Genomic DNA, 22606 nt, shown 5'->3' on the forward strand with positions numbered 1-22606 from the left:
CTGGTGACAAAATCCAATGGTCAGCTGATGATATGCAGTGAGTTTAGGAGCAAGTACAAGACTGGAGATGGAGTGGGGGCTCATCTTCAGAAGAAGGCTGGGATGAAACCTATGGCCTCTGTTCTTGGCATTCTCTCCCTCTATGTAAGCGACTGCCAGATTGAGGTCTCCTGTCCTGGTCTCTCTGCTGACCTTATTTTGTAGAGCATTGTATTCAGAGCACAGGCATCAGAGTCAGGCAGGCCTGGGTTTAGTGACTTACTAGTTCTGAGGCCTCAGTTTTTTTTGTTTTTCAGTTTTTTCATCTATAAAATAGGGTGATACTAGTACCTCTGCCATAGTGCTATTGAGAGCATTAAATGAGATAAGCACTTTGCATAGTTCCTGGCATGTAAGTGGTCAGTAAGTAACAACTGTTTATTAGTGTTACCTCCAACTGTCCAATGGATGTTTTCACTCGGCCACCTTCCTCATATGTCAAACACATCACATTTCACTCTGCATTCAAAGCCCGCCAGAGTCTGACTGCAATATATCTCTTCAATCTTCCTGCCCAAGCAAGCTACTCCAATAGGCTAACCTCACAGCCAGCTGGTCTACCCCTATCCTTTTACCCTAAATGTGCCTCACTGCCCTTTGGCTGATCGCAGTGTTTTTGTATCCTGGGTACTAAGGGAATTATGGGAGTAAATTCAGCTCAACATAAAGAAGAACTTTTTAGCAGTTAGAATTGTGCTGTTTCAAAAGGCAGTGACTCCCATCTCTGGATGTGTGTTCAAGGAGAAACTGAATGTCAGAGGTGCTCTAAAGGGATTCGTGTATAAGAAAAGCCATTGAACTGGGTGACCGCCAGAGTTTCTTCCTCTTAAAAGTCCTTCATTGAGAGGATAACATTTTCTAGAGTAAAACATAAAATGTTTCATTGTTTTGAAAATTAAAATTAGAGGGTTTAAATTTTAATGTATGAATTCAACCAATAATGAAAGATAATTTTTTTTAGCTTTCTACCATGGCCAATTAGAGAAAAACAAGGCAAAGAAGAGCAGAAAGAGAAGAACATGAGGAGAAGGACAGAAAAGAAATAGAGGCGGGCAGTGAAGAGGGGAAAGAGAAATAGAGTCATAGAGTCAGGGTGAAAAGAGAGCGAGTGGGTAAAGGGTAGGGTTTCTGGGAGAAGAAACCCCAATTGGGAAAACATACTGTAGAGGAGAGAGTTAAATACTCAGTGTCATTCCACTGTCCTGATCTTGATGTTAGTCTCCAAATAGGGCTAGACCCAGTTTCCAGAGACTCCCCAATAATATAGGGAGCATCTAATTTTCCAAAGCTGGTCTGGTTCCATCCACATGTCCCCAAGGACACCAGCCCCATACTAGACACTGAGGTTTATGGGGCTGGGTGAGCAGGGATTGTGTGCACCCCCACCCAATCAGAGTCAGCCATGACCCTTGAGAGAAGCCTCATGATAAGTGACCAGTGCTCCAAGCTGTGTCTGGCATCAGAGTCCATGGCCTCTTGGTGTTGATGGAAGCAGTGACTTATACTCCTTCTCTTCCCTGGCGGTGTGATCAGTTAACAGTAAGCTGGGGCATTTTGTCACGATTTGACCAGCAGGAGGTATATAAAACTAATACATTTCCATAGAGGTTCTGGGCTTCAAGTTATGTGGAGGCTCAGCAGGCCTTTTGGTCAAGTGTTGGGTTTCTGTTGATGTGTGTTGGCTGGATGAGCGTATTATCATATTGCCCTGAGTCATTTTTTTCAGCCCCGGATAGTGCTAGATTGGATGAAGTGGCTGTGATAGTGTTCTCATTGTGCACTGAGGACTAGGAGGAAGGGCCCGGAATTCAGCTAGAGAAGGGCATCCCTGCCAGCCTGCTGCGGCTGGCCAGTCTGGAGCACTTCTGAGAGCGGCTGAACCAGGTGGCCTGTCTGAGTGGATAAGAGAATGGTCTTCTTCCCACAGGTCCTTCAGCCCTGCCGGCCATGCAAGACAGATCTCTATGCTCATAGCCTGTAGGGCAACTGTCCTTGTGGTTTGGTGTATCTAGAATTTTTAATATCCAGAGACATTTCTGGTCATTAACTCCTAGTCAGACTAAAGTGTTACTTTTGAGTTGTCTCCTTTTTCTCCCAGATGTACTCACCAGAAGAAGTACCAGGCCCTGAGTTGAATTGTTTCTATAGCGCTAGGTAATTCCATCTTTCTCCTCGAGGTGTGCCAGCAGAAAAATCATCACAACAAGAATAATGGTAGCTACCATTTCTTTAGTGCATGCTTAATGCCAAGCACTTTGCTCTATTATGTACACTGTTTTCTTCAGTCCTCACAATAGTACCATAAGAAGTAGTACTATTTAAATTTCCATGTGACAAATGAGGACACTGAGGCACATTAAGGAAGAAACAACCCATAGTCACATGCCTAGGAAGTGTTAGGGCCAGAATATGAGCTTATGTCCAAAGCCCATGTTCTTTACCTCCACAGTGTACTATGAACTCAGAAAAGAAGGATTTAAGCCAGATCTCCCTGGGAGCTCTTGTCTACTGAGATGCTTAACTCATCTGCCCTTTTGTGTGATGCAAGCCCCTGGCCCCTGACCTCAGCCGAGCGCCACTCATTCCTGTAATCAACAAATCTTTTGGAGTAGCCACGGCCAAGAACATAAACCAGTAGATATAGTTAACTTTGGTTTTAAATTAAAATTCCTAGCCCGGCTGGTGTTGCTCAGTGGTTGAGCGTCAACCTATGAACCAGGAGGTCACGGTTCAATTCCTGGGTTAGGGCACATACCTGGGTTGTAGGTTCGATCCCCAATAGGGGGCATGCAGGAGGCAGCCAACCAACAATTCTCTCTCATCATTGATATTGCTATCTCACCCTCTTCCTTCCTCTCTCTGAAATCAATAAAAATATATTTATAAACATAATAATAATAAAATAAATTAAAGTTTTTAGAAAGAATCACAATAACTCACTAATAGTGATTATCTCTAAGGATTTCAATAGGAAGGGATACTTTTATTTTTTACTTTATACTTTTTTTTTTACTTTTATCTTTTTTTATGGCAAGCATATATTACTTTGCTAATTAAACAAAAACTAATCTAAATTTGTGAAAGGAGAAAACGTATAAAAACAAATGTGTTCACACCTGGGTGGAAGATTGGCTTAAAGCTATGCATAATTGAGGGAAATCCAGGGTTGATAATAATACTCAATGATACCCAGTTATTGGTAATCTGGCGATCTGGGACAAGTCAGTGCCCCACCCAGGGACTGTAAAAAGTAATCAACAGCCCTAACCGGTTTGGCTCAGTGGATAGAGCGTCAGCCTGCGGACTGAAGGGTCCCAAGTTCGATTCCAGTCAAGGTTATGTACCTTGGTTGCAGGCACATCCCCAGTAGGGGGTGTGCAGGAGGCAGCTGATCGATGTTTCTCTCTCATCGATGTTTCTAACTCTCTATCCCTCTCCCTTCCTCTCTGTAAAAAATCAATAAAATATATATATATATATATATTTTTTTTTTAAGTAATCAATAGATGTTTCCTTGCTTTCTGCACCATTTGTGGATTCGCCTTGGAAGCAGTGGGTCAAGAGCCCAGGATTAGAGATCCGCCTGAATGAGGGGCAGTGAGGGCTGGAGGAATGACGGAGCATTGTCTGGCAGCTGGAGGCTGTATGATGTGGGACTACCCACTAAGCCCTTTGGACCTGTAAAACGCTGAGTCTGTACTTTATGCATCCTTAGGTCTCATCCAGTTCTGACACTGTAGCATTCTATTGTCTGGCTGGATTTGCATCCCTGGTGCTGAAGAGAAACCTTGTCGAATACCACAAAGAAGGGAATTAGGGGAGAAAGATGAAGGTCAGGACTGAAGTAGATGGGCTGGCTTTTTTCTCCCTGCTTTTCTTCAAGGTGAACTGAAGCACTCTGGGCATCCATACCCTGCCTGTCCAGTATGAGGCTGGGGTAGAGTCCAGCTCACCTCACTCTCCAGCCCATATGTTTCCTGATCTCTAACTGTCCTTGCTTCTTGATGAGACTCCTGATTTGTGTCCAATCCCAGGACAGAGAATCACTGAAAATAGCACTCTTCTTCCCTTCACCATTTTCTCTTTCATTTCTTCTTCCCTTCTTGCTGGCTTCTCAAGATCTACAACCAGGAAGCCGCCAAAGGAGAAATAGCCTGTGGTGATGGGGATAACTGTATTTCCTAAGAGACTGTTGTGCGAATAGTTTTGTTTCGCTCTTTGTGATGAGTGGTGGGTAAATGTCCATTAGATACTGAAACAGCAAATAACCACTGATGTTTGATTGCTTTATCATTTACCAAGTGCTTTCACAACTACTACCCAACTCACCATTTTCACCCAAAGCCTGCAAGGTAGTGGGGATTCTCCCCATATTACAGATGAGAAAACTGAAGTCCAGGGCCCGATGCCTTAGCAAACAGGGTGGCAGAGTGTGACAAGGACCCAGGCTGTCTTTCGCAGCAGTCTTTTTAAAATATTATTATTATTATTATTATTATTATTATTATTGATTTCAGAGAGGAAGGAGAGAATCATTGATTGGCTGCCTCTTGCACACCCCACAGTGGGGATCACGCCCCCAACCCAGGCATGTACCCTGACCAGGAATCGAACCATCATAGGTCGATGCTCGACCACTGAGCCACGCCAGCCGGGCTCCCAGCACTCTTTATGTCATTTTACCCTGGAACTTGTGAGGTGGCCCTTCCCATGAGCATTCCAGATTTGAGCTTCTCTTAGGGATGCTAATGACAGCCTCCCCCCAAGCTCCTAGCTAAAAACTCTAACCTACTCATCTCAGAGCCTCACAAAAGCAGAAGCAGTCTCAGCACCCTGCCTGGAAGAGGAAGAAAAGGTGCTCTGAGCTTTTCTGGTGGTTCCCGAGTTGACAGAGGTGCAAATACCAAATGTGGCTTCTCTCCAAGGTGCCTTCCTGCCTGAACCTGGGAGAAAGCTGTGAAAGACGGAAAAGGACACTGGACTTAGAATTAGGAGGCTGGTGTTCAAATATCACTTCTGCCAATTACTGGCACCATAACCTTGTGCAAGTCACTTCACCTGTCTGATCCTGCGTTTTCTCTTATGTCGAATGGGGATCATATTCATTATCTCATAAGGTTACTTTGATGATTAATGTAAAAAGGACCTAGCCCAGCTGCAGGCACATGGCAACTTGTATCTGAGATTCCTGGCTCCTGCAGAATGTCACAGATTAGCTGGCAGTGGCAGGGAAGAGCCCCTTTGGCTTCTCTGTCCTTGTAAATTATACTTGATGGTATCTTCTCGGAAGAGTGGCTGGCTGGGCCTGGCTGTCTCCATTCTGGCTTTCCGGATCAGCACTTAACGAGTGCTGTGGCCTCCTTTCTCCGCCGTCTGGTTTTATACTCCAGTTGCTTCTAGAACAGGAAAAGGTGAGCCTCTGAATATACCAAGCTATGTGTGCAAGCGAACATGGTCCCTCTGGTGATCTCGGCAGTTAACTGCCATAGCACCTGACCTGCCTCTAATACCTGGAGTCAGGATTTGGCTCAGTGATTGAGCATCGACCTATGATCCAGGAGGTCATGGTTCGATTCTTGGGCAGGACACCTACCTGGGTTACAGGCTCAATCCCTGATACGGCGCATGTCGAAGACAGCCCATCACTGATTCTCTCTCATCATTGATGTTTATCTCTCTCTCCCTCTCCCTCTCTGAAGTCAATAATTTTTTTTAAAGACTCAGATCAAATTGGGAGATTATCTGGAAAGTGCATAGTCAATATAGGAGCAAATACACTTAAAGATTCCTTGATTATGAACTGTGGGCTTAGAGTACTCCGCCTCTGGGCCTCCGTTTCTTTATATGTAAAGCCAAAGCGTTTAGGGTTGATGATTCCCTGAGGTCAGCTAGTTAGCATGTGATTTGTATCTCTCTCTCCAGAGTCAGACCATGGTGCCTGGAACTCCCAACCTGTCTCTCCTGCCCCCACGGCCTCTGCTGGCCTCTTAGCTACACTGGATGTATTTAGAACCAGCCGGACTAAACCCAGTTCTGTCCACAGGCTTCACCCACCGGTACTCCTTTGTCCAAGAGATCACAAAGGCAGAAACTCGGGCAGCTCAGAGCTCCAGAGAACCTTTCCTGGGGACTAGGAAGCCCATATTTCCTGCCTTTCTGCTTACTACCCCCAGCCTGAAGCGGGCCTAGGCACTGGAGGCATCCTGTCCCTCCCTGCTCTCCATAGGTGATAGTTAAGGATAGGGATCTCTGAGGAAAAGGAGAAGGTGGCCACTGGTATCCTCAGAGAAATGGGGAAAATAAAAAACAAAAGCAAGAAAAAAAAGCCTGTTTCTAAGCAAAGAATTGAAGCTCATGCATGACATATTTCAGAGCGTGGGGGTGAAGCAGACGGCATGAATTGAGACTGAGGAGAAGGAGGGGGCTGAGACCTTGCACCTGGATGGAGGCCCACCCACAGATTTCGTGCCAGGGCCGACCCCCTCTTCTAGCACAATACAGGTTCTGTCAGGAAGGCTTGGCTGATAGTGTGGGCTGGGCAAGTGGGCAAGGTTTGGCGAGTAACCGATAAGGCAGATTCAGTTGTCATTCAGACCACGTCTGTGCTGGGTTCTGGCAGAGCAGGCAGAGAAACACTGGGGCAGTGAACAAACAGAATGGGGTGATAATGGGCAGTCAGGCATCGTCCAGGAATGCTCTTGATGGAGTCCAGGCTCAGCCAGAAGGAGAGGTCCTAAAGAAGAGGTCCATAACCAAGGCGGATGAGCAAGAACCAACACAGAACCCAGTCCTGGGAATCTTGTCATGGGGATGGGGGCCTCGTAGTCTTGGCTTATGCATCAAATTCCAGGCCTGATTAGCAGCTCAAATTCTGGCTCATAATGTCCAAATGGGTTGGTTACCTAGTTCTTGAACCAATTTGGACATTGTCAGGCAGAATGTTGAATGAGGAGAGCATGGTACTAGGTGTGGTTAGGTAGAAAAGTGGTTAAATAAACAATTGTTTTGAGTCAGAGATCTACCTCCTCACTTAAAAATCACCCCAAAAAAGCATAAAAGTGTATCTTGTAAAAGGGGATATCAGGCCTCTAAGGTATAGGAGTATAAAGTAAGTAGGGAGGCTCAATTTTATATCTCTTATTATAGACAATTTAAAAATAATAAGAACTCATGCATATGATATTCTATTGAAAGTGGTTCCATTATTATTGCCGGCAGTAGTTTAAGTGGTATGAACCATTAGGAAGGTAACTTGACAGTATGTTCTAAGATACCCAAATTATTTGTAACCCTTTACCCACCCCTGAAATTTCCTTCTAAGAAAGTCACCTAAAAAGGCAGCAAATTATATGGACAGGGATGTTTATTGCACACATTGTAAACAACCAATAATAATCTTATAATGGGTGTTAATTAGATATCTTATAAATTATCCACTCTAAATATTATGCAATCATTAAATTTACAATCATCAGCATTATGGAAGTAACAGACAATGCTTGAAATATTTGATAAAGTGGAAATAGCAGGACATAAGCTTGTATTTATGCCATGAAAAAATGATGTGTGCATATGGAAAATTTGATAAAAACAGGGATATAACCGAAGCTGATTAGCTTTGGTGAGAAAAATGTGAAGTATTTTCTCATATTATTTCTCTGGTTATTTTTATGTTAGTGCTTTTTTTTTCTGAAAGGAGAGGAAGACAATAAAAGTTTAAAAATATGTCCCCAGAATTCCTTAATAAACTGTTAAGTATTCTATTTTTAAAAATATATTTTTATTGATTTCAGAGAGAGAGAGAGAGAGGGAGAGAAAGATAGAAACATCAATAATGAGAGAGAATCATTGACCGGCTGCCTCCTGCACACCCCACACTGGGGACTGAGCCCATAACCCGGCAAGTGCCCTGACCAGGAATGGAACTGTAACCTCTTGGTTCACAGGTCGACGCTCAACCACTGAGCCACACCGGCCAGGCATAAATTGTTAAGTATTTGATTTCATGCTCCTGAGATGCCAGATTCCATAAATGTATCACCCGTAAACAGTAGAACTTCCCTTTGTTTCTCCTAAAAACTCAAGGTGTAATCTCTTACTCTGTGTACCAGGACGGATTGGAAAGGTCTGGCTCTTTGCTTTTCACACCTTTCTTGATTGTATGGTTTCCAGGCCTATCCTCTAACCTTCCTTTGTCTTTGCAGAGTAGAGTCCTATTTTTTAAAGTCTCTTAGAATAGCCCTTCTCTGAATGGTTTTAGCCGCCTTCCTCTGGATCTCTTGCCTTCGTGTCCCCGGAGATACAGTGCACAGTACTCCAGATTCAGCTTCGTCGTGGTTTTATATTTGGATAGAATGCTTGTTGTTTTGTTTCTAAAAAGCCTTCACGATGGTGGCTGGCCAGATGCTGTTGGCTTTTTTAGCTGTGGCAGCATATTAAGCCAATGCCTTCTGGGAACAATAGAGATCGATTCTCTACTCCCCTGCCCCGCCCCCCCCTTCTGGCTTATAACTGATTGCTCATAGCTACCCTTTAATGAGTAGGGCTAGAAGTACTTTTTCCCAAACTGTAAAACTATCATTGAAGCTTATCTGCCATTTTTTTGTCGGCTCACCCAGCCTAGAGCTTCTCTTGTGCGCCACCACCAGGAAGGATGTGGGCGCATCTGTGAAGCTGGGCATTTCATTTCACCAGCGCACACTTTCCAACGGAGACCAGTCCCCCCAACATTTAACGTTTGAACACTTTTCCATCTCGAGGGACGCCCATGTATTTGTTTCCTTTTGTTAATCCACCTTTCAGTTATGAGAAAACGTTTCCCTTTCTCCATCTCCTCGCCCACCATGTAACTTTGAATAACCTCTGATGGAGAACCTTGCCGGGAGCATTTTAACCTCTAAAATTCTGGCCACTGGCTTCCCCACGAATGGTAATGACCTTGGGGATGAGTCAGATATGATTTTCTCTTGCTGGACACATGTTGCTTTTCTTTTAGCAGGTTCTGCTTCCTGGAGCACTCAACACAATGTCTGCAGTAGAAAGAACATGGGCTTTGGAGCCAGGCCAACCTGGGTCTGGATTCTCCATTTATAGTTAATGTCCATGATGTGACCTTGGATGGATTACTTAACCTCTCTGCGTTTTCATTGGAAAAATGACGGTGCTAATAATATGCCCCTTAAAGTCACCTGGGATCTCGTTACAATGCAGTTTTTTTATTCACTGGGTCTGGTAGGACCTGAGATTCTGCATTTTAACAAGCTCCCAAGTAATGCTGATTCAGGAGACTTCAAAAAGCAGCGATTCTCAAATTCGACTGCGCCGTGAAATCACCTGGGAACCTTTCAAAACCACCAGTGCTTGGACCTCACCCCCTGCCCTCTCTCCCCCATTCCAGTTTAACTGGCAGTGGGGTGTAGCCTGGGCACTGGGTTTTTTCAAAGATGATTCTAATATACATGGAAGTTTGAGACCCATTGCTTAAAGGGGGATCTGATGTGATGTGATGTGATGTGATGTGATGTGATGTGATGTGATAAACCCGGCACGTAGTAGGTACAAAGAAAATAATGGGTTTCTTCCTCCTGGTTGCTTGTCCTGTGCTTCCCACTCTCCACCCCAGTGCCCAGTCTTTAAATCAGGCAGGAAACAACAGAGCAGCTACTGTTGTCGGGTCTTCGCTAGAGCCCCTGTCCTAGTTCTCACAGCTGTGAGTGGAAGGGACCAGGATAATGCGGCGGGCCTGGCACTGGGAATTTTAAAAGCGCCTCAGCTTTCATACTAACCATATTCTAATATGTAACCAAGCTTGAGAACTTGTATCTTTTTATTAGCTAGCAAAGACTGAAGAACACTGGAGTTAAATACAATGCCAAGGGAAGTGCAAGGACTCCGGGCTGGAGTGGCCAAGTGCGTCCCAGAATGTGGCGGTCCCTCGAGACTCCCTTCCCCCGTAGTTGGAGGGACCCGTCATCCATGGCCCACAGCACTAGGTGGCTTCCTCGTGCCTTCGCTCCTTCTCCCTCCTCACACCCAGCCAGTCCCTCCTACAGGTGTCCAAGAGGCCCCGCCCCTGCTGCTCTGCCCTTTGGCCCTGCAACAGTGAGTGTGGATTGGTCCGTGGAAGCTGGGATGAGCGAGCCCAGAGAAAGGACCTGGAGCCCCCCTCTGGAGCAACCCCACGGCTTCCTTTCAGTTCATCAAACATTGATTGGGCACTTACTCTGTGCCTAGCCCTGTGCTAAGCCCTGACACTGAGATCTGATGCGACATGATTCCTGCCCTGAAGCAGCTCTCAGGAGAGGCAGGACGTAAACCAATAGCAGGAAGGTGTCCTGGTTATTGAGGAGGCCAGAGGAGGGAATGTGCAGATTGGAGGGAATCAGAGGAAAGTCCCAAGATGCTGAAGCTGCGTCTGCAGAAGTAGCGGTTTTCCGGGTGGACGTGGTGTGGGAAGAGAGAGCAGCGTGGTGGAAAGGCTCGGCACGTCTTGGGAGCTGGAAGAATAGAGCACACCGTGGGGGCGGGGAGTAAGCGGTAAGAGGAGACTGGGAGGCTAGGGCAGCCCACTGGCCTGTCACTTGGGTGTCTATCCCGTAAGAAGTGCATGAGTTTGCAGCAGAGGAGAGGCACACTCAGGCTTGTGTTTCTGGTGGCTCCTCTGAGTGTCATGTGGAAATGGATGGAAGGGGAAACTGAGGCAGTGACTCGCTCATGGCAGTGGTCCAGGTGAGTCCTGAGGATCGCAGTGAAGTCAGCAGATATCACGAGGCTGAAAAGAATAGAATGGTGTGGGCCACACCAAGAAGACGGACCTGATGGGATTTGAGGACTGGCCGATGTTGGGAGGTGTGTGAGATGCGGGGCGGGCACTCGGGTGAGGTAGGCAAGGTGCCTAGGACACAGAATGTAAGGAGTTGCTCGCCCACCTTGAGTGAAAGGGGAGTCTAGGATGAGTTCAGGCCTGTGATCTATGGTGGAGTGAATGGTGAGACATTAACCCCAAGCAGGGCCTGGGGAGGTTCAGGTGCAGCAGGTGGCTGTGGTGTGGTAGCGAGGACAGGCAGCCACTGGAGGGCGCCGTTCCCTGCAGCAGCTCTCTCCTTGGCCTCAAGGCTGCATGGGGCTTCTCTAACTGACCCAACTTAGCTCAGTGTCCTCTGGCACCTTCACATAGTTCAACCTCTGACCTCCCAAACGCACCCTGAACCCCTGCCTTGCTCTGTCCTCAGTGATGGGGTCTCACAGGTGGCATAGGGGTTCCCTTCTGACAGCACCCACTGCTTTGAGAGCGCTCAGGCAGCTCAGCTGGTTCCACTGGGAAAAATTCCAGTGGGGAGACAGCCGATGTTTCCTGGTGGCTCAAGGTGATTTCAACCTTCCAGGAAGCCTGGGATGAAATCAGAGGACAGCTGGAGTGCCCTGGGGCAGCACCTCTGACTAGCAACAGTGAAAATGCATTTCATGTAGCCCTAGCCGATTTGGCTCAGTGGATAGAGCGTCAGCCTGCGGACTGAAGGGTCCCAGGTTCGATTCCCGTCAAGGGCACATGCCCGGGTTGCGGGCTTGATCCCCAGTGTGGGGCATGCAGAAGGCAGCCTATCAATGATTCTCTCTCATCATTGATGTTTCTATCTCTCTCTCCCTTTCCCTTTCTCTCTGAAATAAATAAATATTAAAAAAGAAAATGCATTTCATGTAGTCACAATTTACACAGCTCACACAAATCTGTTACCATTTAAGCTTCAGAGTCAGCAGGCACCCATGGAATGTCTGTGCCAAGCACTGGGCTAGGAGCTTCCACCGGGAGTGGGGGTGGGGGATGGGATGGCGGGTTTGTTAACTACCTGCCTGACCTGAGGCTAGTTCCCCTCAATTTCTTTCTTTGTTAAAGAGGGAGAGTAGCCCTGGCCAATGTGGCTCATCCACGCACCAAAAGGTCACCGGTTCGATTCCTGGTCAGGGCATATGCCCTGGTTGTGGGCTCGATCCCCAGGGGGGATGTGCAGGAGGCAGCCAATTGATGTTTTTCTCTCTCTTCTCTCTCTTTCCCTCCCTCCCTCCCCCTCTCTTTCCCTTCCTCTCTCTCTCAAATAAATTTTTAAAAATTTAAAAACAGAGAAAGTAATACTACCTCTCTCAGGGTAAGGACAGAGATAATGTCTGTTAAGGGTCTAGTTCAGCCCCTAGCGCATGTTTGGTAGCCATCCTGGGTCCTAGTCGGTTCTGATGTTAGATGTGAGAACTGAAGCGGGTAACTTGGCCAAGGCTTTGCAGTTAGTGGGTAGAACCCCGTCTGTCTGGCCATCTCCAAAGCTATGTGCCTCCGGGGCCCCATGTGCCCCTTAGTATTACAGAGTCTTCTGCCTTTGGCTTTTCTTCTGCTTTCCATGTCTGCCTACAACTAGGCTCTTCCGTTGCCTGTGTTGAGATCCCTCTTCCTGCATCGGGAGACAGTCATCCAAAAAGCTGGGCCGCCCAGTGACTATCTTCTGAGCTCCCCCTCCTGAGCACCAGCTGGGTGCTGATCGCCAGGATTAGGTTGCCATCTGCACCCCCGCCCCTCCCCCCCCCCCCAGGCCTGCGAACCACCTTCCATCTGGATCCAAAGCAAACAGATCAGGGGCCCTACGTCCCCTGAGGGATTACCTCTCCTTTTCTCACCCAATGGTCCTGCCAATAATGGGCGCCTTGTGCCGGGGCCCAAGAAGCTGGAGGAAAACGCTTCCTTCTTGTTGGAGGCCCCACTGGGACACGTCTTGTGTCTCTTCTTAGAAGGACCACAGAGAGCAGGGAAGCAGAACCTCTCAGCCTGGGGATCCTGTGCCCCTTTAAAAAGCCTGTCTCTAACCCCGTCTGTATCCCCAGGCCATGGAGAGCAAGCTGCTCATCGGGGGCAGGAACATCATGGATCACACAAACGAGCAGCAGAAGATGTTGGAACTGAAGAGGCAGGAGATTGCCGAGCAGGTAGGGCTGGGGCTTCAGGTCCCTGGGGGGCGCATGGCCTTGAGGTCATGTCTGAGGGGCATGGGGCAGTAAGCCATCCTTGACTCAGGATCCCTGGACCAGTGCCGAGAACCTAAGACAAGCTGCCCTGGATCCCATGGGTCCACCAGCCCAGGGCCTGTCTGGCAGGGGCATGGCTAGCTGGTGGGTGAGAGGAAGTGGTGGCTCTCCACCATGTCAGCCTCCACAGCACCTGGTACGCATTCCTGGGCCTTCCACAAGGTGCGAGTCCTTAGCCAAGTGTATGGCTATGTCCCGAATCATCACGAACCACAATTTGTTGCTCTTATCAGTCAACTGTAACACCACGTGGGGAGATGGTGAGGCAGCTGGGAAGCCCGTATGCGGACATCTGTGTAAGTGGTTGACACCTCTGGAATGTGCCAGTGATGAGGGCTGGGTCTCCATCCACAGGGGCAGTGCCTAGGAAAGGCATGGCAATAGGAGCTGAGAAGCAGGTTCAGAGAGGAGAGGCTCCACTGAGGTTGGGGTGGGAGCCACGGATGAGGGCCATGCTACTCTCCCTTCTCCCTCCTGGCAGCTGGGGCCATAGGGAAGCCATGTCCCACGGGAGGCAGAGTGAGCCTGTCCCTGAGCTCCCTTGACCTTCCCTGGTATGTGCTGCTGCTCTGAGCCCCTATGCCCTGCACTGGCCTAGAAACGCCGCGAGCGGGAGATGCAGCAGGAGATGATGCTCCGAGATGAGGAGACCATGGAGCTCCGGGGCACCTACACATCCCTGCAACAGGAGGTGGAGGTCAAAACCAAGAAACTCAAGAAGGTGAGATGCCACAGCAGGACGGGGTCCGGGGATGTGAGGCACCGGCAGCCTCTGCCCAAGACAGTCACCTGTCCAAGGGGTGTGCCTTTTAGGTCCTCTCCCCACTTTGCTTGAACTGCTGAACCCAGTTACATTGCCTGGGCTGCTGGGGGTGAGGAGCGGAGAAGGCAGGGGTTGGTGTTAGGGTGGAATAGAACTGTTTCTCCTGGGTCAGGCTAGGCCTGATGGGCTGGGAACACCGTCATTTCTGGTCTCCAGGGTGATTGTCCTCATGGTCCTGGGTAACTTCCCCTTTTACAGTGTCGCCAGTGAGTCACAGTTTGGATAGCTGGGCCTGGAGCAGGGCCAGGGGAGTGGTGAGCCTGGGGGAGCTCCAAGAAGGAAACACAGGGCCCCCAAGGGCATGTGAAGGGATGAGAATATCATCACCAGAACCCTGCAAAGGCAATGCCGGGAAAACATGTGTGCATGAGATGAGAGTCGAGGGTAGGAAGCTGCAAGTCTCAGCCTGGATTCTAGTAAGAACCTGGAGAGCTCTTAGGGTTGCCGATGTGGCTGCCCCAGAGTAGGCCAGGCAGCGGCCCAGTCACAGTGGCAGTTTCCAGGGACACACCCTCCGTGGCTGGGAGTGGGGCAGCGGGGTCAGTGCTGCCCTCTACACCCCCACTTCTGAGAACCCCTGGAGAGGTAGGAGTGGGGTGCTTCACCTTCCAAACTGTCTTAGACCCCCTCCACTGCCTAAGCCCTGGACTTAGGCCCTGATTCTGGCTCTTCTATTAACTAGTTTTGTGACCTTGAGCAAGTCTGCGCATGAGTTTCCTCACCTATAGAAAGAGGGTGTTGAGCCAAAAGGTCCCCAAGAGTCCCTTCCAGTGTGAACATTCCATGCTGCCGACAGCAGCTGAGAGAGAGCAGGTAACAGGCCAGCATGGAGGAGGGACAGGGCAGCCTTTGGATCGCCTGTCCTGACTGGTGGTGGAGCCGCAGGAGGGAGATTCAGACCTGGCCCTGGCCTATTCCTGTGCTGAGCCTGGAACCCTGAGCCCAGGTGGCCTCTGAGCTGCACCTGTCCCCACCCAGCTCTACGCCAAGCTGCAGGCGGTGAAGGCGGAGATCCAGGACCAGCATGACGAGTACATCCGTGTGCGGCAGGACCTGGAGGAGGCGCAGAATGAGCAGACCCGGGAGCTCAAGCTCAAGTAGGCTCCCTCCTCTTCCCATTCCTGGTCCACAGTCAGCCCATGGGCCCCGTGCTTCTCCCGACAGGATCTTCTCCTTCCTGAAGGACTCCTTCCGCCTGTCACCCATGAGTCCATGTGTCTTAGGAATAACGTGTTGGAGGGATGCGGGAGAGGCCCAGGTTCTGGAGTTTCTTCTACCTCCTTCCCTCCTCAGCCTGCATTTGATGAACTCCCCCAAAGTGCAGGCTGGGTGCTGGCCAGAAGGAATCCCTTTGGCCCTGAACCGACACTCTTTGCGTTAGAAGTTATGTTCAAGGCCTGCTATTTCCCCTCCCCCAACATTGTGGTTTCTCCGCCTGTGTCCCTTCTTTCTGCCTCTTTGCTTCTTAATTCTGATCCTTCAACTTCACAGATACGTGTGGGGTCCCTCTCCCCAATTCACATCCCTACCTCCTTTCTGCTCCCAGGTACCTAATTATTGAAAACTTCATCCCCCCTGAGGAGAAGAACAAGATCATGAACCGGCTTTTCCTGGACTGTGAGGAGGAGCAGTGGAAGTTCCAGCCGCTCGTGCCAGCCGGCGTGTGAGTCTCTCACCCAGTCGTCTGGGCCTCGGGACTCGGGCCAGGGTGGAGGTGGCCAGGGGCCTGTGGGGAGACAGGTTTCTATAGATTGGGGAGCGAAGAGGATGATTCAGATGGAGGATGGATTTTCCAGGACCTGATGTAGGGGTCTCCATGAAGGAAGGGTGTCCCCCTAACCCCCCCAAAAAATGTTCTCCTTGGCCTGGGATGCAGAAAATTTTATATGAAAGGCCTGAAGCGGGGGAAGAGCATCTCAGCCTCTTGGCAATCCCAGTGAATGCTAACATTTGGCCAGTCTGATGAATTTTCATTTGTCTGGTGCCAAGAGCAGCAGCAATAGTTAATATTTACCTTCCTGTGTGTTGGGCACGATGGGAGACTCTGCAGACAGAAGGTAAATCCAACTCAGTCAGCACTCAAGTCCGGTGGGGAATACAGGGAAGTAACTAGATCAGGAAATGATAGAGGTGGGACCCAGCCTTTATAGCTTCACTCAGCTCCGTGATTCAGCATTTCCACCTGTTTCCACATCCTAGCCCTTAGGTAGTTTGAGTCCACTGGGTGGGTGTGCAGCTCCCTCTGCTGGTAGCCATGAAGAACAAGGCCGGATAGTCAAACCCAACAGAGTAACTGCCTCACTCAGCTGGACCGCTGTCCCTTCATTGAAAATCTGTATGTATAGAAGGTTTATTTTTAAATTAGTATATATTTTCATTCAATTTATATATTAAACTTAGTGATGGACACATTAAACAAATTACTACAAATTACAAGTTTATACAATTGATTACAAATTTCACATTAAATAAATTTCTACACCATTAACTAAAAAAGGATACGCAGAATCTTTAAATTGCCCTTGTGGAACACTGAGTAATGGCCTCCAAAGAAATGCTAGTGAGGCTTCTGCTCTGTAGGTTCTTGGAACCTGTGGAGATGACCTTATCTGGCAAAAGAGACTTTGCAGGTCTGATGAAATTAAGGGGCTTGAGGAGGAGTATCCTGTATTATCCAGGTGGACCTTAAATGTAATCACAAGTGTCCTTAAAAAAGGAAGGCAGAGGAAGATGAGACTCTAGAACAGCCGTGGGCAAACTACGGCCCGTTTGAAATGAATAAAACTAAAAAAAAAAAAAGACCGTACCCTTTTATGTAATGATGTTTACTTTGAATTTATATTAGTTCACACAAACACTCCATCCATGCTTTTGTTCCGGCCCTCCGGTCCAGTTTAAGAACCCATTGTGGCCCTCGAGTCAAAAAGTTTGCCCACCCTTGCTCTAGAAGTAAGAGATGTGACAACAGAAACAAGAGAGCACAGTGACGTAGCTGTGAGGCAAAGATTTCCGAGGAATGCCCATAGCCTCTAGAGCAGTGGTTCTCAACCTTCTGGCCCTTTAAATACAGTTGCTCATGTTGTGACCCAACCATAAAATTATTTTCGTTGCTACTTCATAACTGTAATGTTGCTACTGTTATGAATCGTAATATAAATATCTGATATGCAGGATGGTCTTAGGCGACCCCTGTGAAAGGGTCATTCGATCGCCAAGGGGGTCGCGACCCACAGGTTGAGAACCGCTGCTCTAGAGGTTGGCATTGGCAAGGAATAGACTCTGCCCTGGAGCTTCTAGGAGAAACCAATCCTGCTGACACCTTGATTTTGTTTTAGTCCTGTAGACTCACTGATGCACATAGAGGTATTTAGGAGGCCAAATACCAGTGCTCTTGCCCAGAGATTCTTTGCTCTCTCTGTCCACAAATATTAATGCCCAGATAGGGCGGGAGTCTCCCCTAAGCAGGGTTGGGAAGCTAGCTGTGTAGGTCTGTAGCTTCTCACTGGAGCATCAGATGCCGCTTCATCTGACTACTTTCTGAAAGGCTGATCCTCCCCAAGGTGACACTATACAGGTTTGTAAGGGGCAAGTTCATGAGTAGAAGACTTCTCAATCGTGTCATTTTGCACTTAAAATCTACCTTTCCAATCCCGGTAGAGACCCACAGTGGTACAGCATCTAATGCAGACATTCTCCACCCTGGCCGAAGCTAGAATCACCTGTAAGCTGGGCTACAAAGAGTCTGATTTAAAGGGTCTTGGGTGGATCCCAGGACAAATTTTTTTTTTTTTCAAAGCTTCCAGGTAAGGCTTCCAACAAGGAAGCCGGGCTCAAAAACTACTACTCCAGCGCCCTCTGCTGGAAGGAAATGCTAGTGAAGCTTCTGCTCTAGGGTTATCTTGTGCTTAGAAAACTTCAGTTTCAAGTTTGCAGATGGAGGGACTTCTTTGTGTTGGCTAGCTATGGGATGAGAGAGAACCTGAGGAAGGGATGTGCTTTTTAAACTTTTTATTTTGAAAAATAAGAATTGCAAGAATAATACAAAGAATTCCGATATACCCTCATGAAAATTCACCAATTAATATTTTGCCACCTCTTGTTTTATTAATAACTCCTTCACCCCACCACCCCAACCATTTGAGATTAAGTGGCGGATGTCCTGGCCCATCACTTGTATTTCCTAAAAATGAGGACATTGTCTTACATAACCACAATACAATGATCAAACTTAGGAAATTTTATATCAACACAATACTATTATATAAGCAAATATTCAATTTTAGCCAGTACCACAATAATGTCCTTTATGGCCGTTTCCTCCCCCTCCCCCAACCCACACACCTGAGATGGTGCATTGCATTTGTCATGCTTCTTTAGTCTTCTATAATCTGTAACTGAGAAGGGATATATTTTATTTAATTTTTTAAAACCCTGTTTTTATTGATTTTAGGGAGAGGGATAGAGAGATAGAAATATCCATAATCAGCTGCCTCCTGCACGCCCCCTACTGGGGATCAAGCCCTCAACCCCGCATGTGCCCTTGATCGGAATTAAACCCAGACTTTCAGTCTGCAGGCCGATGCTCTATCCACTGAGCCAAACCGGCTAGGGCTGTCAGGCAACTCTTGAAACATGCCCATATCAACTTATTTTGGAAGTCTATCTTTTATTTTTCCACCATTATCTCTATGTGGTTACTGGTTGATACACAACTTCTTCAGGTGAGGTGCCTTCCTTCATCACCAACAATTTTTCAACCAGCTCTAGCAATAACTTTTTCAAGTATGAGCTTTCATTTTTTATTTCTCATAATAGACTTTATTTTTAATTGTGTTTATACAAAATTATCTTCTAAGGGTTGGATATTGGGCAGTGTCTGTAGCGCATGGTTTACAGTTCACAAAATTCTATTGTAACTTTAGCTCTTTGGCCTACTGCAGAGGGTCAATCACGGAAAGTAGGCCTGGGGCAGAAGAGGGAGTAGATGGGGAGTTTGGTGTCCCAATTACAGACTCCCCTCCCCCAGCCCCTTCTTCCCGCATGCCACCCAGAATAGCCCTGGCATCTTTGTGGGGTCAGGCTGCCAATTCACACTGATCCACTGCTCCGCTCGCCCCGCCCAGCCGTGTCCTTCTGTCCTGTTCCCAGAGCCTGCAGCCTTCAAGGCGCCCCTCCGCCCCAGGCCGGTTCACGTGTACTCCTGAGACATACAGCATCGTGGAATATCTGGGAAGGTTCAGTTCCTGTCTCTTCCTAATTGGATGACCTTGAACACCAAAGACTTCATGGTGTCTGCCCTGTCTGCACCTCAGGAGGCTGTGGTCCAATTCAGATGGGATCTGTAGGCTCTCCTTATAAATGATTAGCTATTATTTTACTAATTTCCCCGCTGCCCTCCGAGCTGTCACGATGCTGCTCTCTTGGGTGCACAGCCTCCGGGGCTCCACCGCAGCAGAGCCCGAGAGGTGGGGCTTCTGCAGCCTCATCCTTGCTTGCCCTCCTCCATAAAGAGGAGTCAGCAGGGACCCCAGGTGGGGCCCCGCACTCTTCTTTTACCTTTCATCAAACGAACCACAAGGATGCTACCACTCGCTGCAGACGGCAGGCATTGTTCGTGGGCTCCTGCCTGGCTCGTTCTATTCAAGGACAGAGTGTCCTACCTGTGAATTACTTGCCTGTGAATTTCGTCCCCTCTTCTGTCTTCTAGCTGTCTGCCTTTTGGCTTCTTCATTGCTCATTTGTGTCCCTGCTTGAAATTAGCAAGTGGCATTGAGAATAAGTCACCATCGCAGGGGCCATGTGCAGAGTCCTTGCAGTGTCCGTGCTCGGTGTTTATCTTGGTTCCTCTCAGCCTTGCTGGAGGACAGGCTGCCGTAGCCGAGGCTCAGAGAGAGGAAGCCACTTCCCGAGGTCTCAAAGCTCCCTGAGCCAACATTCAAACCCCGGTCCGTCTTCCTCCAAAACCTGTGTGGGTTTTTTTTTTAAATTAAAATAACTTTTTTGTATTCTTTTCTCTTTTTCTGTTTGTTTCTAATAATAAAGCAATACATCACACTCATCAAGTTGCTGAAAGTAAAAATTCTGACATACCATGAGTTGGCAATGGAAACTTTCATAGGAATAACCACTTCAAAAGGCAACTTGGCAATATCTAGTAAAGTTGAAATGCACATACCCTATAATGCAACCATTACATTCCTGGGTATTTACCCCCGGGAATCTGTTGAATATGTACTTGAAGATACCTGTACAGAAATGTTCACAGCAGCACTGTATTTAATGTATTTAAGAGGGGGGGGGGGAATCAACCTAGATAACCATCAACAAGAGAATATATACATAAAAATATATATGCATTGCCCTAGCTGGTTTGGCTCAGTGGATAAAGCATTGGCCTGTGGACTGAGAGGTCCCAGGTTCGATTCCGGTCAAGGGCACATGCCTGGGTTGTGGGCTCGGTCCCCAGTGGGGGGCATGTAGGTAGGAAGCAACCCATCAATGATTCTCTCTCATCATTGATGTTTCTATCTCTCTCTCTCCCCCTCTCCCTTCCTCTCTGAAATCAATAAAAATATATATTTAAAAAAAAATATATATATATATATTTATCTTAAAAAATGCCCAAGCCAGTGTGGCTCAGTGGTTGAGCATTAACCCAGGAACCAAGAAGTCACTGGTTCAGTTCAGCACGAAAGGGTTGTCAGGTTGAAAACTGAAGTTTGGGTCAACAACTGAGACATCTTTTTTTTGTGAACAGTCGAAAACCAAATTGTTGGAGATGGGAGACATTCGAGAAACGAGGTTTGACTGTAATTAATGTTGAGCATCTTTTCATGTGCTCACTGGCCATTTGTAAATGGCTATTCAGCTTCTTTGTCCATTTTTAAACTGGGTTGTGTGTCTTTTTTGTTGTTGATTTATAAAAGTTATTGATAGATTCTGGATACAAGTTCCTTATCAAATACATGATTTGCAGATATTTCCCGCCCCCCCCCCATTTTGTAGATTGTCTTTTCACTTTCTTTCTACTGTCCTTTGAAGCAAAAAGTTTATAGTGTTCATAAAGTCTTATTTATCTATTTTTTCATTAGTTACTTGAGCTTTTGATGTCATAGGTAAGAAACTATTGCATAACTTAAGAGCATAAAGATTTACTACTATGTTTTATTTGAAAAGTTTTATAGGTTAGATTTTTACATTTAAGTCTATGATCCATTTGGAGTTAATTTTTTATATTTGGTGCAAGGTAAGGGTCCAACCTCATTTTTTTTGCCTGTGCATAATCCAGTTGACCCAGTATCACCTTTTAAAAATTATATTTTATTTTTATTGTTGACATTATTACGGATGTCCTCTATTCCCCCCCACCTCCACCGCTTTACCCACCTCTACCTAGACCTTACCTTCCCCTCCTTCTGTCCCTCACCACATTGTTGTCTGTGTCCATGGCTATGTTTATATGTTCTTTGCCAGCATCATTTATTGATGAGACTATTCTTTCTCCATTAAATGGTCTTGGTACCCATATGGAAAATTAATTATGGTCAATATGACAGTTTATTTCTAGGCTCTCCGTTCTATTCCATTGATACATGTATCTGTCTGCATGCCAGTACCATATAGCCTTGATTACTATAACGTTGTAATAAGCTTTCAAATTGGGAAATGTGAGTCCTCCAACTTTGTTCTTTTTCAAGATTGTTTTGGCTATTTTTGGACCCTTGCATTTCAAGCCTGAGTTTTTAGTCATTTTGTTGTGCTAACTCCTATGAAGGAAAATGAGAAGCAGAACCACTAGTCATCAGTGGTTTTGTGGAGTATGTGAAATTAGTATATGAATCTGAAAGCTAAAAAAAAATTGAATTTGATTTTTTCATTCCAGTCCTCAAGCAACCCTTGGTACTGTGGGAAATAATTGAAGCAACAAGAGTGAAGAAACATGTGCCTCCTTGTGTTATACTGCTTTTGTTTGTTTTTCTGTGCTATATTACTTTTGGTTGTGAGGTTGCATTAGAGCAAAGAGAAGAAAATTCCAGAACCTGCAGTCTGCAGGGCCTCCTGTCTACCTGAATGATACTTACTTCCTCAGAATATCATCTTCCCTTTGTGTTTGAAGGAAATCCATTCTAATATAGCCTCTCCCCTACAGCAATAACAGCCAAATGAAGAAGCGGCCAACCTCTGCAGTGGGCTACAAGAGGCCTATCAGCCAGTATGCTCGGGTTGCCATGGCAATGGGGTCCCACCCCAGGTACAGGGTAAGAAGCTGGAAAGTAGAAGGGGGGAGGGGAGAGAGGGCCCAGGGGAGGTGATGCTCACAGCCTCTGCTGCCTCCACCTACCTCATCACCCTTGCTACACCCGGTATTTACGGAGTGCCCAGAAGGTACAGTCATGGGCTGCTGCTTATGTCTGGTATGATGCTCCTACCACAGGCTGAAAACATAATGTTTCTGGAGTTGGATGTGTCCCCTCCCACTGTCTTCGAGATGGAATTCTCTCATGACCAAGACCAAGATCCCCGTGCACTACACATGGAGAGGCTCATGCGGTTGGACAGCTTTCTGGAAAGACCCTCCACATCAAAAGTTCGAAAATCCAGATCCTGGTCAGTACCACCGTGACCAGAGTGGGCAGTGGCCTCAGGGTCGGAGGCAGGGAGACTGCACGGGCTACG

At 47.2% G+C, this 22606-nt stretch overlaps 1 protein-coding gene across 3 annotated transcripts in view; it reads left to right on the plus strand.

Annotated features, from left to right (window-relative positions):
- The window catches only part of KIF3C (kinesin family member 3C), a 38052-nt gene that overhangs the window by 12803 nt on the left and 2643 nt on the right, over positions 1-22606 (plus strand). For 2 of the 3 annotated variants that reach the window (XR_002826681.1, XM_023745813.1), the window contains 6 exons: positions 12907-13008; positions 13706-13828; positions 14909-15027; positions 15477-15593; positions 22080-22188; positions 22365-22537. Coding sequence is in view for 2 of the 3 variants with exons in the window: in XM_023745813.1 (XP_023601581.1) it covers positions 12907-13008; positions 13706-13828; positions 14909-15027; positions 15477-15593; positions 22080-22188; positions 22365-22537 (743 nt within the window). In the remaining variant the exon portion in view is untranslated. Of the gene's footprint in view, positions 1-12906; positions 13009-13705; positions 13829-14908; positions 15028-15476; positions 15594-22079; positions 22189-22364; positions 22538-22606 lie in introns of those variants that run through there. The other variant, XM_023745814.1, reaches the window with a different exon arrangement.

Source organism: Myotis lucifugus, unplaced genomic scaffold, assembly GCF_000147115.1.
Source record: "Myotis lucifugus unplaced genomic scaffold, Myoluc2.0 scaffold_584, whole genome shotgun sequence".
Taxonomy (NCBI): Eukaryota; Metazoa; Chordata; class Mammalia; order Chiroptera; family Vespertilionidae; genus Myotis; species Myotis lucifugus.